Source organism: Antrostomus carolinensis, unplaced genomic scaffold (genome assembly GCF_000700745.2).
Source record: "Antrostomus carolinensis isolate BGI_N321 unplaced genomic scaffold, ASM70074v2 scaffold6496, whole genome shotgun sequence".
In the NCBI taxonomy this organism is placed as follows: Eukaryota; Metazoa; Chordata; class Aves; order Caprimulgiformes; family Caprimulgidae; genus Antrostomus; species Antrostomus carolinensis.
Genome location: NW_010319678.1, coordinates 1 through 17,206, shown reverse-complemented (window position 1 = coordinate 17,206; position 17,206 = coordinate 1). Strand labels below are relative to the sequence as shown.

Here is a 17,206-nt window from a genome sequence, read left to right as displayed (position 1 = left end):
TTTCCTGCCAAATTCTAGGTGGTGGAAATAAATAATAATACTAATAATAACGGTTATTACAAACAGTATGAATTTGTAATCCAGTGTCTCTTCTCTTTTTTGTCTATGTTTAGTCATGTTAATTTACTTATAGATTAGTTGGGGGAAGGACTTTCTTCCATCTTCTTATCCCTCACTTTTACTAATTTTTTTTTTTATTTGCTACTTCTGGGGAAAAAAAAAAAAAGCGATAGTATCCAGTTAAACTTCTAGAGCATTTCTAAAATATTGTTATGAAAAAATATCATACCAAATCCTTCACTGCTCTACAATGGTTTAGGTGGAACGACATTAGGAGAGCCAGGATGTTTAACATTAAGGCATAGATTCTTTATAATTATGAATTTCATTGCTATGAAAAAAAAACCAATATATGCTGTAGTGATCAAGCCTGTTCACATAAAATGAATTTATTTTCTAGAGATGTGCTTATTTACCCACTGTAGTCTTTTCTTAGACATTAGTTTCATGCAAAATTTTGGGTGGACAAAGATTTATTTCAACCTGAGTGCTTATTAGCTACTGCAACTATAAAGTGGGTCCTGAAGAAGTGCTTTGACCTTCTGCAGGAGTCTGGGCTTCGACTTGTTTCCCATCTTCCTGTTACGTTCTTTGAGTAGAGTCGTTCATTGTGCTCAGGAGTGACATTGCTGGGAAATGGTCTCCTCTATTTATGCACAGGATGGGCACTGTACTGCGCAGACAACTGCAGTATGTGATAATACATGCTGCCTCACTAATAACTTCAAGCTATTCACTCTCTGAGGTGGCTCAGTTCGGAGCCTCTCTGGAATAAAGTGCCAACAGCATGGTTTTTTATTATGTGAATGTATGTTAACTGGAGACTGATATCACTTCAGTGTCCACTTGAGATTTATCTCACTGAGGACCAGAGGCTAAACTTGAACAAAGATTTGAGCAGTAAAATTCTAATGTTTTCGATTTGTTTAGTTCCTCTGCTATTTGGATATGAGCTCACAGCTCAACACTGCTGCGAAGACAGAGAATACCACCCTAGGGGTGTATATATAAAGCTATCTCTTGTAAGACAAAATAAATAATAAGGCCTTGGGTGATATGACATGTTACAATACAATTTTGGGCTCTTTATCATAAAGCAGGACATCAGAAAGTTATTGGACAGCAAAAAAGCTTCAGTGACTGAGAAAAGGACTAAGAAGAAACTGAACTGGAGAGAGAGGGAAAATGTCTAAGAAGTCTGTGCAAATACTGCATATCTGAGTAGTGGTTGAAATTCTTCTGCTGAAGTTTTGCAATTACAATTAATAGTAACCAGCTGACAGATAGAAACTTCTATCAATGGCCCTGTCTTAGGACTGATATTCAAAGATAGGTACTTGCAGTTGACAAGTGCCATTTTTAATTATATGTACTGCTCAAAAAAACCCCAACCAAGCAATCTGTGTGAAAAACTCAGTAAAGTGTCCATTAATAATCAGGTGAAAATAGAAAATATTCTGTTACTTGAAGTGTCTTCTGATCAGACATAGAAAAGTAATTAGTAAGAATGGAGGAAATCCATAGTTAGTGAAATAGATTATGCAAGTGGTACAGCATAATTAAAAAAATGTGCTTAAAAGCTCTTTTGTTTGAAATTTCAGATGAGGCTATGAATAATGGGTAAGTTCTTCAATGACCAGATTAGAGTTGTATAAACTCTATCTAACGGTATTTATCAGTAATGTGTTAGAGACTTGCATAGATAAAGATAGCTTGTGAGGGCAATAGAATGAAAGATAGTGTAGTACAAGCATACCAAATATACTGTGGGGAAGGTGAAATTAATGCTTCAGTTCATAATTGGAAATAATAAAGGAACAGAAGGATGGGATTCAGAATGAAAGGTTTTTTATAGCAGATAAGTAACTTTTTAATCACTTTATTAGTTTCTGTAAAAGTATTTGTGTAGAATACAAACTATATGTTGAGGAGGAGTAAAATACAGATTTTACATAGACCTGGGAATGCTTATCAAATGTATTTTTTTCTAAGAAACATCCTCATGTTTCAAGGGTTAAACCAGCTACTGCTTGAGTAAGATTAAGAGACTTTCTTAACAAAACATGTGCATTTCTTAAGTTTTTCAACTGTCCATTGTCAGCAGTAAGATCCCAGATTAGAATGGATAAATGTCTGATCTTGCATGTTATTATTTATGTTTCTACAGCTTGTGGTGCATTCAGTATTAGTTCTCATGTCATTGGGTCTTTACTTTCCCCACAGACACTTTAATGTACTTCCCCTATTTTGCATTTGCTCTGTCTAAAATAAACTCTGAAGAGAGAATAAAAAGCCAGAGGTGGCAACTGGGCGATGAATAATAGCTTTACAAAGTGCCAGTGAGAAGATGTTGCAGCTTTGCTTTGCAGGAGGACTATATTGCTTTATTTGAGTTGATATGTGTGTTACCTAAGCTTTAGTTCTGTTATTTCATCCCCAGTTACACACAATTTAGTAATAATCTTACTGTGTTCACTTTACGATCTTGTCTATTCTCAAAATCCTTTTCTTTTCCAGGCTTTTATATTTCTCCATCCAGTGTCACTGGCTGTCTGCCATGCCTGTGCCACACAGCTGGTTCAGTGAATCAGATCTGTGATAAACTAACTGGACAGTGTATTTGCCAAGATGCTTCTGTAACTGGACAGACGTGTGAACATTGCAAAGAATTTTATTTTGGATTTGACTCTGTCACAGGGAGGTGAGTGTTTATTTTTTACAGGTCTCGTAGTAGCTTGTTCAAAGGTTTAGTGACAATGAAAAGATATGCTCTATTTATATTAATCCTTCTTTGAGTTCATGTGTGCCCTCTGATTTTTGTGTGGTACATTATACAAACCTCTGTGCTCCCAGAAGTTGAGGGAAATAGTTTTGCCACAGACTACTTAAGTAGAAACAAGATGAAAACTGTATAAAGCTAATGCTATCTAATGTCATAGCAATTTGGTAATTGTTTCTCTCCATTTCCTCTTCATCCTCAGTAAGACTTGTTGGTTTCTGAGCTGTTAATCATTGACTATTAAAATACAGGTAATGTGCCATTCTTCTAACCAGTGGATGCTTTTGAAGATTTCTGAAAGATATTTTAATGGGGAAAAAAAATAAATAAATCTAAAAATCAGATATCCCTGTCTTTCCAAATTTCATTTAGCAGCAGCAGTTGAAATACTCACAGCACCTTTCCTCTTGAAAATCTGTTTTTCTGAAACAGTGTATTCTTTTTCAGCATTAATTGTCTGCCACAGGATAAATTGTTTATCTAATGTAGCCTGAGGCCTCTAGGTACACTGAAAGTGTATAGATATATTCCCTGGAATATAAGGGGAAAAACATAAGGGAAAAAACATAACTATAGGTAATGCATTATTGTTCCAGCTATTGCTCTCTTTCTTTTCCAGGATCATCTTTCTTGCTTAATCCCCACAATCTCAATTTCCTTTTAAATATTGTCCACAAAGATTGCACAGCTATAATGCTATAATATTTTCATGCAGACTGATGGTATTAAATTGTTTTGTTATATTTAGTATTTTTGCATTTAAAAATAAACCACAGGCAGAAGCAAAATCTGTACAACATTCCCCTCCTCATGCTCCTTTCCCCCAGCTAGTGTGTGGTAGACAAGCTTTTAGGCAGTGATTGTCAGTGTCATCTGGCATATACTTGACATTAGTCTGCAGATTTTTCACTTTAACTTTTATGTTACTGTCACTCATTAGGAGATTTTTTTTTAAATTATTTTTTACTGTTGCGGGTCACAGAGGCATCTGCTAATGGCCATAAAGTAATCTGTAGAATAAGGACTTCCTCTTTTCACTTCCTGTCATTTCTAATGGTAGGGAATAAAATCTGTATAATATTAAAGTTCTTTTTTTAATATATTTTCCTTATTATTGATGATTTTTTTTTTTTTAATTACTTGGAATAGATTCTGCCCTACCCTCGTTTTTGGCAGGTTTATGTCTCTGTTAAGCAGTAGGTCTCCTGAACTAGATATTAGCCTCCAATTACTTGCATTTTGAGCTGTCTTCTGAAATTCAAAATGTGGAAGTATCTAGAATTATCTAGATCCAGATCTTGTAAAGATGGACCATTTTTTACTGTTTTGGAATTGGAATCAGAGTTGGTTTTAGTGCCTTAATAGTACTTAATCCTCATGACAGTATTGAAGACTGCTCCGGTAGTACATTAGCATGGTTAACTTTTGTTGTGTATGTTTGGCTTCCTTTTGGTTGACATCTACTTGGGCAATGTACCTCTGTTTCTCAGGCAGAAACATTTATCCACTGAAAATGATAATCCAGGTCTTTATTTGTTAATCTATTTTAATCCATTTCTTTAACTGTTAGTATCCTCTTAAAAAGAGCAATGTGCTTTTTCTTTCTTTGTAAAGTTGCAAAGTCATTTAAACCAACCTTGTTCCAAGTGTCTTTTAAGGACTCTGGTTACAGAATGAAAATGATACGAACTATCTGTAGTGGCAAAGAAATATCGGTCTTGGCACAATAGCAGAAAAGAAGCAAAACTTGTGACACACACAGACTGTGAGGCTTTAAAATTCTCCTGCTCTCAGAGGAACGTATGTGTGAGCTGATTTACTTTCTGATGTTTTTGAGAGCAAAGAGTAATTCCATATTTTTTTCATGCATTTCATTTTACAGAGCAGAAAAATTTCCTCAGCAATTAAAGAACTAAAGATATTGGATGTTTTCAGTGGTCTGAACAGATCTGTAATTGTTGTGGGCATTGGCACACATTTGAAATGCTTTACCTCTGTATTGTTTACTATAATGAACTGATCAATGAACATCACAAATTGTTTATCTATATATATATCTCTTGACAGATTACTGTTTATGAAATCCATTTAGCAAGTGAGGTTTTCCCATAAGGATGAAAAATGAAGATTTTAAACAGATTGCGGGAGAGGCTCTAACTGCACCTAGAGAGTCAATGTAATAAAGGTTTCTCTATATTAATATTACAAAAACCATTTATCCTCACAAAATCAATATTGCAATTCATCTTGGCCTGACGTTTCTCTTCCCATGTTTTAAAAGTCTGTTTTCCTTGATTATATATAATTCTGTTTTAATAAAACTCAAATATATTTGACTCGGAGTATCTTGAAGTAGCATTTAACAAGAATGCTGAAAATATTTCCTATGTGATTAAAAGTTTCAAAGTATCACTTATTTTTTTTTAAATCCTTAATTGACTGAATCCTTAATCCTGACTGAAAGGATAATCTATGCATAACAACAAAGCCAGTTCTAGTGTTCTGCAGTTTAAGAAAACGATGCATGTGATTACACAAATGCCATGTGTAATCCTGTGGAACAGAATATGATAACATGTATGGTATTGTTTGAAGGATCTGGAGCCTAATTCAGTATAGGGGAAGGTAGGGAGCCTACACTCTTCCTAGAAGAAAATGCAGCTATTCCAAGCAGAAAGAAACAGCCCCACCCTGCTAGGCACTGACAACTATTATTGTGACTGTACGTGTATGTGAGTTTCATTGTCTGATGTGTGAATGATAATGAAAACTGGAATACTCCGGGGCCCTTATTCATAAGAGGTGCAGTAAGAGAAGCTTGTATTTTACTATTTACTATTAAGACACTTTTGTTAACGCCCTCCACCCCCCAACTGTATGTGCTAAATATCATAATGTAATGAAATTATGAAATAATAAACTACCATCTTGCTGAGCAAATAATTCTGCCTTTGTTTTCTTTTTTTATCTAACTAAACCATTTTTTTGGTCATGACATTTAAATAGTCTAAACAAAACCTCTATTTGAAGGAGGATTTAGATGCACTGTCTACAGATGAAAAGACTTAATACAGTTTGGAAAAAAAAAAAGCCCTTTTCTCTTGACTATAAAAGAGAGCAAACTATAGTATAGTGGTTTCCAAGAGAGAATGTATTTTATTTATTCCCAAAAGGATATTAGTCCATAAAACAAATTTGCAGCTTATTTTGCAGCTTTAGCTTTTATCAGCCTTTTTAAGGGTGTTGAATGATTACCCAGGAGATCACACAGCATGAGCTGCTGTGGAGTAAAGGAACTCTAACACAGAGAGCTCTGGGATGGGCAGAAAATGTATGTGAAGAGTTTTCTTAAACTTGTTTAAAAATCTGTCACATTTAATGTATATTTCACTGATTATTGACCTGAATTTTAGTGTCCTAATGTGAAAACAGTTTCTACCCTCCCCTTCTCTCTCCATTGCCTTAAAAATTCAATACCTAACACATAACTGAACTCACTTTTATTTCTGCCTTCATATAGATAGATAGATATATAAATATTTCAATATATAGAAAGAGATAGACCAAGGTGATGGTGATGACTGGAAAAATGGTGAAGTAACTTGTATAAAGGCACCACCACCTATTTCTTCAGATCTGGTGAAACTGGCCAAGGAAAGATCAGCCAAATATAAATCAACACCTCTTGTCTTAGGGTTGGCAGAGCAAAGGGGACATGGCATGACTGTTTCCCTTGGACTTGTCCAAGGTCTTTTTGCTGCTCCATCATCTTGGGACCTGATATCTGGAGTAATTTAAATTTCCCTCTAGGCTGATATTGGTTATGCCTGAGAGTGGGACTTCTCCAGCTCAAGGCAAGGGAAGTGATGTGTAGATTTCCCAGTATGTTTTAGCTGTGCAGTCCCACATTTCTCCCAGTCCATGTTTTCAAAGCTCTTTTAGTCTTCAGAAATTACAATATAGTGAAATTTGAATTTAAAGCACAAAGTTGTATTTGCCATTGTTATCTCTGTTATGACTAATAATGGCAGTCTGTGTTGCAATGGGTAGCATAACAATATTTGCAGTAAGGAAAATATTGCTTTGCTTAACTTCTGTGATGTTCTGAGTCTTTGAATATTTGTATAATCTGACATTGGTATCCCTGCTATAAATGAATGCCAGTAGGGAAATAGTATATCAAGTGAAAAGCAAGTTGATCGCAAGAGTTTTCACATGCGAAATCGAAAGCATAAATTAATCCTGGAAGTACTCTGCTGATGCCGGAGAGATTTACAGAATTGAAACGTGGTATTGTGTGATACTGATGCTTTTAATTTTCTGTTCTTTTAATTTAAAAAATAATTTGATTTACACATTTAATTAAATATTCTTTCTACTTATTTTCAGTTTTGTCCATCAGACTGCAAAGAAAAAGTGCTTTCTTTTGTAATATACATATTTCTACTGATTTGTTTCTTTTCACTGTTTAATCTGTGGGGTTTTTTCTCCCAATTTTTGTCTGCATTCATTCTCCTTTATTCGCAGCATGTTATTTTTTTTCAAATTCAAGTTGCTTTTGTGGACAAGAAATTATTAATTGATTTCTTTTTCAACAAAAGCCTAGTTTCCTCTAAGTTGGAAGGTTGTGTATTTTGAGTGGAAACCTATGAAGCCAGTTACACATGTATCACTGAACTCTACAGCTCTGCAAGAAAGGCTGTGTGAGTAAGCGTGGAAGGACTGAGTGCATAATGTGGTTATTACCAAACACTATTATCCTTTTTGTTGTATATGGATCAATATATATAAAACTCTTTAATTCTAAGCAGTTTTTATCTAAAATAGAATTTATTCTGATGTAGAGAGTTTAATATTTATTTTATATTGGTCACCTGTTTTGCAAGTTTCTTTTATTATCAGGCTAATAGATTTTCTACCATGTCTCAGGTTACTGAGCTGTTTATGATTTTTTAATTATGTTACCCAGGAGTCTTTTAAACAAAATCCTACTGTGCTTAACTGGAATGTTAATGTGTTTTGATCACTTCCTTGATTTGTTTTTGTTTATAGATGTCAGCACTGTAATTGTCATCCTGCAGGAGCTGTTAGTGGGACTTGTCATCTTGTTACTGGACAGTGTGTTTGTAAACAATTTGTAACTGGCTTGAAATGTGACAACTGTGTTCCTGATGCTAGTAATTTGGATGTCCACAACCTATTTGGCTGCAGTAAAAGTAAGTGGATGCTAGGTCTTAAAAACATGTCTTTCAAATTAATGTTTTTGTATTGGTTTTGTGAGTATTAAATTAGGTAAGCAGTACTAAAACTGGGTTTGATTCTTCCCTTCCCCCCCCCCCCCCCCCAGTATTTCTGGTCCCTGAAGTTTGGGTGATTTTCACACTGTGAGTATCTTAGGAGTGTTTTTCAGAGAGAATGCTTCATGTCATACACACAACTTATGCTTGCAATCTAACCCAGGGAGAAGTAACGGTCCATAGTTCCCTTGCACTTCCCACCATGTTCTTTGTAGTGACCAAGGCAGAGTTCACCTTTTAGTCACATGAATGCAATGGTATTTGTTAAACTTGCAGCTTATCTCCCTTTCCTGCCATTGACAGGAGGCAGGAGACCTGTCTTCAGAAGGTCTGAAGAACAGAAGGTCTGTTGAAGACCTGCTCCTGGTGATTAATTAAAAATCTGCTTTGCCTTTCTCCTCCATGAGATTTTTTTTTTTCAGTCAGTTTGGGAAAATAGGTGATGTGGTGTAACAGAGCATCATAAATTGGCCTGTGTGAGGTGGGGCTAATGCTGTGTTGATGTTCAGATCATGAATTGTAATGAAATATATCGCAATGAAACATCTGCAGTTCTGCCCTTGCAATAAGCCTGAATATGATGAGATGGCACAATTTCAGACTTTGTGTCCTAAGTAGTCAAAATTAAATGTTCAGATTTGCTCACCAGAGTGCAGTCTCTAAGATGGCAGGGACTGTAAAGAAGGAGAGGAAAAATATTACATGTACTAAGAAACTTAAATTTTTAAGTTGTCTTTGGTTCGGCATTCAGAAATGGGCTTTGAGGACTTCATACCATGCAATGCCAAACTGTATGAGTAGGACCTCAGCTGATTCTGGAAAAATTTGTGTTACAGTTTTGTGACACACCTTACTGCCGTACACAGTTAGCAGCCCGGTCTTGGAAGTCATGTAACCAGTTTCTGAGGTATTCTGCAGATGCTAATTGGTCATTTCTGTCAGCAGACATAATTAATAATGGCCAGACTGGTCCTCCCGTCAGTTAGCTCAGGTTGCCATGTGTAATGCAACAACAGGGTTAGACATTCCCAAGTGATCTCTGGAATATGTTTCTGGATCCTCCTTCAACAAATATTTCTTTGTATATTTGACATAGGTATTTATATGACTTTTATCACTGTGATATGCCCACACTGTAGATTTGCAAGCAGAGATGTACATGCACAAAGAGTTTGTTTACAAAGACAGACAGCTCTCACTTTGATTCCAGTTTGTATTTCATTGTAAATCTGCTTAAATTTCAAATAAAATGCATTGCAGAATGCACAGTTCTGTAAATGGGATAGAATGAAGTGACTAATTTGTTTCCAAAGTTGATTTTTTTTTTTTTTCTCTGAGTTTGGAAGTGCTTAGATATAGTTTTGTTTTGTTTTGTTTTCCTGTATTCTTCTGTAGAAGGCATAGTATCTAGTCACTGTGCAGACAGCCGATAGGCTTGTTGTTTCTTTAAAAAATGTAGGATGTTTCAACTGAATATATAATAATAATAATGCATGGCAATTTTATGATGCTGTTCATCTTCAGAGTGCTTCACAAACATAAACCAACCTGCTTATTTATTGTGGGATATACATTGGATAAAGGTCAATGGCAATTCAGCTATAAAACTGATTAATAATAATGTGACATAGATAAATAATATAATAGATTTTAGTTAGAAAAAAATACATCAGGCAGTATTCTAAATGACAAGCGGAGTCCTCTTCTGGACATAAATGATACAGCAATTGCAGTCTTTTGGTTATTCATACCAAAATATTTTAACTTGTTGCACAGATACAAAACTTTGCCTACCTTGATAGTTGTAATTACATTCATAGCAGAACAGTGTTTTATTGACACATACCATTACTGGTTATAAGCCTTTGCCAAGGAAAGCAAATGTAAGTTGCCATTGCTAATATTCTTTAAGGAAAAGACCTATTTTCAAATTTTCTGCCCAGCAAGATCTTAGATGCTTGTAAAAAATCTGAAATACAGTACTTTGCTTACACATCTAAAATGCAAAACAGCAGATACGTGGGAGCAATACGCAATACTGTGAGACTGAGAATAGAGAATTAAGGTTATGCCAGTAAATTTCTATAGTTGCTCAGGTCTTATAAGCATGTGTTACGTGGAGAGAAACTTTCAAAACTGCCAGAGGGATTTAGAAGCTCTTATTTCCTTTGATCCTCAAACTCTCCTCCTGTAGACACTTTAGCATATATTCATTTCCTAATTCAGCTGAGCTCAAAAACTCTAGATTGGCAGCAAAACAACCTATGATTTCCAGTGGGAGATGATGATGTGTTCTGTTCAATCTAATGAATTCTAGAAATATTTTCTGCTATTTCTTGGCTGGAAGTCTGCAGTAGGAGGAGGCTTTTCATTATCTTACTCTAAATAAAGAGCCTCAACTCACATTTTAGATTTGTATTAAAATCCCGTATGTAATGTCACACACTGATTTTGGTGTAAGTCTCTACATCTGTCACTTGTGTGGCTTGAGGTCCTTGTGTTGCTTTCTGTGTGCAACTTTACTCTTTACTTCTTGTCTCAGTTTGGCTGAACAGATTTTGATAAGTAAATTTAAGTGAATTATGCATATTAAGCAAATATCCAGCTAATGGAGATTATGATAGTTTATAAACACAAGGAGGAAAAAAAAATAATGAGGAGCCACGTGTTTCTCATGTTGATACTTTCCTATAATGCTTAATGTAAGGAAGAAAAGCTTATTGGGGGGTTCTGGATCCAGCTCCTAGTAGCTTATTCCATAAACTGATTTCTGTACTGCCCTCGGCTATTCTCATTCCTGGAGCAAAATTATTTCCCCTTGATCCATGCTTTCCTGGTTTTCCCTCCCTTGATAAGGAGGGTAGGGAATGGCACAGTCTGCCTTTAAGTCAAGCTATAGCTAGCTGCCAAAACATACCAGTCTTGTTCTGTGCTAATACCCAGTGTACTGAGGGTCAGAGAATAGTGCTTTCCTTAGTGTAACAGGCTGACTGGTGATATCACAGCATGATATGGACTCACGCTCTGATTTGAATAATAACATAAATATAGAATCATAGAATCATTTAGTTTGGAAAAGACCTTTAATATCGTTGAGTTCAATTGTAAAACCAATGTTTGTGTGCACATGTGTTTGTATATGTTTATCTATGCTTATGAAGTTTAATTTCTGAGCAATAGCCATTATCTTAGAAAGGATCATGATCATAGAGTTGTATTACAAAAGAGACATAGGAGGGACTTTGCTCTTTCTGAAAATGTGTGACTTCTGGCTTGTGAACTTCAGGTTTGTATTTCTCTTTATTGATACTAGTACAATTAAGTAGCACATTTTCCAAAGTCAGTGGACGTGATAGCAGAGTAGTATTTTGGTAAGTAAGAATCTAAAGCTGATTTCTTAAAATGTTAGACACTTCGCTCTCATTGATTTAAATTTCATTGGAAACAAATGGAAGTAAATTGCCTAAATAACCTTCAAAATTTGCCCCTTTATGTTTTTTGTCATTTAATTAAGTAGGCTTATTGTAACACTTGAATAAAATTTGTAGTTAGTTGGACTTTCTATTTCTTTTCTAATAGAGGAACTTATGCCTGGCTTATGCTAAAATTGAATGAATCCTCTGTAAAAAATAAATTATAATTGAACTATAGAATGTGACCAGATAAACATGTTCCTATTTTACAGAGGTCTTGAAGTACATTAAAAAAAACCAAACAAACAAACAAACAAAAGTGTTTGGAAAACTGTGATGTACTTACTTTAATTTGGGAGGGAAAGGGGGATTAAGTTTTTGTCATTTGTTTAAATGTATAAATTTGGTTGATGAACTTGGATAAAAAGCTTTGGAGAGCATTTGGATGAATCGGTTTAGTCTATTAGTGTCTTGCCTGAGTAACTGTGTGTTTACTTAATGTTTTTTCTTTGAAGAAAACTTATTGGTTTCTTTGCATTTTTATTTAAATTTGTGTCATTATTGATTATCTTCATTTTTACATCTTCTGTTTTTGTGTATGTTTTAGCTCCATTCCAACAACCTCCCCCAACAGGAGAAGTTCTCAATTCCTCTGTTATCAGTCTTTCATGGAGTTCCCCTGACTCTCCAAATTCTAACAGGCTTACTTACCAGCTATATAGGGATGAGGCTGAAATTTATACAACTGAAGATGACTACCCTTATAGTACGTATTTATAGGAAGATGACATCAAAGATTTTATGTTTCTGTGGGTGTGTACTCATCTATATATATGTGCGATTTTTCTTAATTATTTCTTGTTTCTGTCATTATAATTTGCTGTAATACGTTATTCTGTTTTCATTTAGTGAGTTACTGTTCTGTGCTATTAATTTTATTTGAAAGAAATGAATACTCGAGTCTAAAATCTGGCAAACCGAGTCACCCAAAATGGTTGATTATTTTTTACTTCTTAAGATGAAAAAACTTTAATTGACTCCTCACCAAAATCATTCCCTGCAAATATACGCAGGCTCCAAAATATAAGAGAGGCTAAGTCCCAGAGAAAGAATTAGGGTGAATGGAAGAGACCACAATGTGCTTAAACTTGCTTTTTTCATCCTCCTGGTTTTAAACTGTTAACAGATTAGGAAAGCTTTTTATAGTCTCTAACTTTTAGCACCTTCTGTTAAGCTACCAGTGTAGCTCCTGATTTGCCTTTAGCGGGACCACTTCTCTCGTGTTGAGGCTTGCAAAGGGAGCCTCAGAAGGCAGTCCTCAAGGATTCAACACTCTGTCCTAGCTGGAAAGGCCATTTTGTGCTACTATTGATCCTCTTATCAAAGAAAAGGAGATGGATTTGGATACTGGTTTTATGTATATACAGCACACAAATGCTGTTTTTAAGAAGACAGGTGTGGTTTAATGCCACTAAGGTTTGATTTCTGTGCTAGCAGCTTCTTTAGTTTATTGCATTTTCATACCAATGCAGCATGAATATTTTGCAGAAATTCAGTCTTTCTAATAATTGGCATGTACTCTGGAGGAGAAAAAAAAGTTGGGGGGGGCTATTATTCATTGGAAAGCAGATACTTCGGAATGCATCTAACAGTTTTATATTCTGGTGCATGCTGCTTTGTTATAGTTGATTATTTGTGGCTTATGCTGTGAATTTGGACACTCCACAGTACATACCATGAGGAAAGGTATGTGACCCCGTGTAAGCATGAGATTAAGTGATTGAGAGGATAGAGACAAAAAAGTTTAGAGACCTAATAGAAAATATTTCAGTGAATTTGGTTTAAAAGCCTAACTTTAGTAAAAATATGAATTAATTTCAAAAGAAAAGCTTTTATACTTTATTGTCAGAAATTTGTGCTCTGTGATGTACTTCAGCCTGAGTGCATTGTTGAGGATATTTCATGGCTATACCCACATACTTTGTAGGGAGTGAAAAATTCTGAATGCATTTAGCTGTATAATGAGACATTAGCATGTTTCTATTTAACAAGACATTATTTTATAAAAATATAGATTTGGTTTCAAAACCCATTTTAGACATTTGCTGGCAAACCCACTAATTAATGATGTGAAATCATCTGCTGGTGTTGCAGTTGTTTCAAGAGTGGGATGCATTCTGGAGTTGGCAGTTTGATAGGGAGGAAGTTCTAGACTGTGTTCTGGCTCACTTGTTGGGTCTAGATAATGTTCTAGCTCTCTTGTTGGGTCTAGATCAGGTGTCGAATCTAGATCATGTTCCAACTCACTGGTTCTGGAGCAAGATAATGGCTCAGGATGTCTTGTTGGTCCACTTCTTGGTTCCAGAGAAGGCTCTAGCTCATTTGATGGTTCTGGATCATGTACTAGCCAATGTTCCAGAACACATCTTGCTTCTAGATAATGTTCTAGCTCTTGCTAGTTCTAGATTGGGTTTCAGATGAGTATATGGTTCTAGAGCAGGGTTGGGTTCTGAGGGGGGGAGGTCCTATAGTCTAGTTCAGGGATTACTCCTGTTTTGTTTATCTCACAAAGATTTGTGGTACTTGCTGCTGCTGATAGCAGTCTTGCTAGGTTTTTTTCTTATTTTCTTATTTATTTTTTCTTGTGTGTTTTTTTCCTTTTCTGTGACCCTTTTGAGTTGAAGGCCCATAGGATGGGGATCCTATCCTCCCATATAGTGCAGCTTTCCCACGTTTCTAGCATGCTAACTCACATGCTCTCTGTGTCCATTCTTATCTCTGGAGACAAAATTGGAAACTGGGCACATGGCAAGCGCTTACTTGCCTTTGTCTTTCACAGCAACTAGTTGCAATGCTCCTGCTCTGAGGATTCTTGCCAGCCTGTCCAAGAGTCCTGTCTAACACTTGTCAGGCTTTGGTACCCACTCTTGAACCCAGAAGCACTTAAACTGGGGCAGGTGTGTCCATGCAGCTCAGAAAGAGCTCAACAATTCTAGAGTACACTCGAGTACTTGCACCCGCAGTCGTGAATGGCATGCTAACGCGAAAGCTGAAAAACAAACAGCTGAATCTCATCAGCAAGACTGAAATCTGCTGCATCACTGCTCTGCTCAATACTAATGCACAAGGACGTCACAATAACCATTGTGGCTGCTGGCAGAGCCATTCTCCAACCTTGCTTGAAGTACCAGGGTTCAAAAGTTGTGAAGATGAGATTACCTGGTCTCCTTATTGCTGCACTCTTTGTAATCACTATAGGTAGTTGAAGTGCTGTAAGCAAGTACTGGGCTGACACTGCTGCTTTTGTTCTACAGTGTCAAGGGTTGAATATCTAGCAATACTAACAATTTTGTGGTCCTCTGCTTTAAATTGTACTCAGAGCTGGCTTGCCAGTGCAGATGTACACAGAGGACTTAGAAATAGCTGTGCCTTCTCCATTTGGAAAGTAGGGGGTGAGGAAGGTAAATGTAGGCTTTGGATATACCTTTTTAATAATTATTTACACTTCTGTTTCACTTTTCATCCAAGATCAAATGCTTTACAAATGAACTATTAAGCACCATTTTATAAGCGAGGAAATGAAAACACAGAAAGGTGAAATCTTTGGTCTTATGCTATGAAATTAATCAGAAACAAAGGTCTGAAAATTTACAGAATGTTTTTTCTTTTTTCCTAAATCAGATACACTAATGTCGATGCTGATTTACATTTGAAATAATTCTTTCCAAGCAAAGGAGGTATAAGAAGATAATTGTATGAATCTTGTTCATGTTTAAAGCAGGAACTAGGAGAAATTCAGTGCAAAGAATTATTAAATTATTTCTCAAGTGATGCCAATGTGCAGTGGAAGATAAAGGGAAAAGGGGAGAGGGCTTTTCTATGTTAAAAAAAAGAAAAAAAAAGAAAAAAAAAGATGAGAAATTACAATATTCCTAATCTCAAGATAGGCATGCAAAATGGTTGTAAATATTTTACATCTTGGATTAGGGCTGGGAAGACTTTAAGTATATCAATTAAATTTATTCTTAATGTGTTTGACTGATACAATTTTTTCCTCACCCATTCGTTTTAGGTGTTCAGACCTTCACTGATACCATGTTATCTCCATATACCTTCTATTCATATTACGTCCAAGCCAGCAATGTTCATGGGTTTACAAGAAGTGCCTCAGTGACATACAGAACAAAATCTGGGACGCCTACAGGAAACTTGGATTTAAATCCCGTATTTCCTGTTAGTCACCACTCTGTTTTACTTTACTGGACAAGCCTCTCCAATGACTCTGGGCCCGTAGAGAAATACATTTTGACATGTACTAGCTTGATTGATCTTCAGCCTTGTGGTCAGTATGAAGGCTTAAAAACTTCAGCAATTTTTTTGAATCTCATTCCATTTACAAAGTATGTTTTTTCTGTGCAAGCTTGTACTAGCGGAGGCTGCTTAAAGAGCCAGCCAGTAACAGTAGTTACTGCACAAGCTCCTCCAGAAGGGCTACACCCACCAATGATAGAAACAATCAGCTCTACAGAACTGGCTGCAGAATGGTCACCGCCTGAGAAACCAAATGGTAGGACATTGTATTTACTTTTGTAAGTCAAAGATTTTGAGAAGAAAAAGCAACATTTTCTCAAATCTGCTTAGAATATGCTTATCCATGTGACATAAACTGAGAATGAAGGTATTGTCTTAATTTGCCTGTCTGGCTCTAAATGTGTTTGCCACTGTCTGCCACTGAGTCTGCATTTTGTTCTTTCGGAGTCCAGAACTCCAGCTGAATGTGCTTGGTCCAGGATTTAGCCCTTAGTGGCATCTGCTGCAGAAAAAAATCACATTTATAATTAAGCATTTACAGTAAAATTAATTTTTTCCTAATTTGCCAGATAGTCTAATTCAGACAGATGTGGTGATACTGCCTTACAAAGAAGAAATAAGCAGATAACAGTTATGGGGTGAAAAAAAAATAATCTAAAAATTAACAGAGAAGACTGTTTTTAAAATCATCCGTCATGTGTAGTAACTAATTCCATTACCAGTATAACTTTGTTAGGGATTAGGTGATTGCCAAGAGTTACTGGTCTAACTTGCATAATAATATTTTAGGTTTTTGAAACTGAGAACGCAGCTGTTGTAGGATACTTTTGTGATGCCACAGGTTTTACTGGTATACACTTTATCTTTTAATATATGTGCAATGGAGCTTTGTGAACTTGCACTTACACGCACAAATATTTGTGCATGTGAAAACAAATGTTTTGATTTGTTCACAAAATGGGCATCTTCTGTGTATGGGGAGCTCAGTGTTCTCTTCCAACGTCTTATTTGCTAGCTTTTACCAGATTAGATAGGCAGAATGCCTGCAGAAGAATGCCTGTATGTATTTAGAGGAGGCAGTTCATGATACTTGGTGTTAGTACTTGTCCCTCAACCTGTAGTGTACACTCTTCATATTTTAATTCATAGCTGTTACATGCATCTAATTGCCAACACAGGCAGATTTAAGCAATGCTCTTATATTTCTTTTGAAGTCTAGTAAGATTTCCTTTTCTTGGGAGAATTGTTTTCTCTGGAACAACCTCTCCAGTTCTGTGCATGAGTACAGTCCCAAATATATACATTATATGTCTGCATATATATATATATATGTCTATATAATGTAG

At 35.8% G+C, this 17,206-nt stretch overlaps 1 protein-coding gene across 1 annotated transcript in view; it reads left to right on the top strand.

Moving 5' to 3' along the window:
- The window catches only part of USH2A (usherin), a gene marked incomplete at both ends in the record, with an annotated part of 53,998 nt that extends 37,882 nt beyond the window's left edge, over positions 1-16,116 (top strand). The window contains 4 exons of the mRNA XM_010169326.1: positions 2,578-2,761; positions 7,892-8,055; positions 12,157-12,315; positions 15,622-16,116. Coding sequence (XP_010167628.1) covers positions 2,578-2,761; positions 7,892-8,055; positions 12,157-12,315; positions 15,622-16,116 — 1,002 coding nt within the window. The remainder of the gene's footprint in view (positions 1-2,577; positions 2,762-7,891; positions 8,056-12,156; positions 12,316-15,621) is intronic.
- Positions 16,117-17,206: the final 1,090 nt, after the last annotated feature.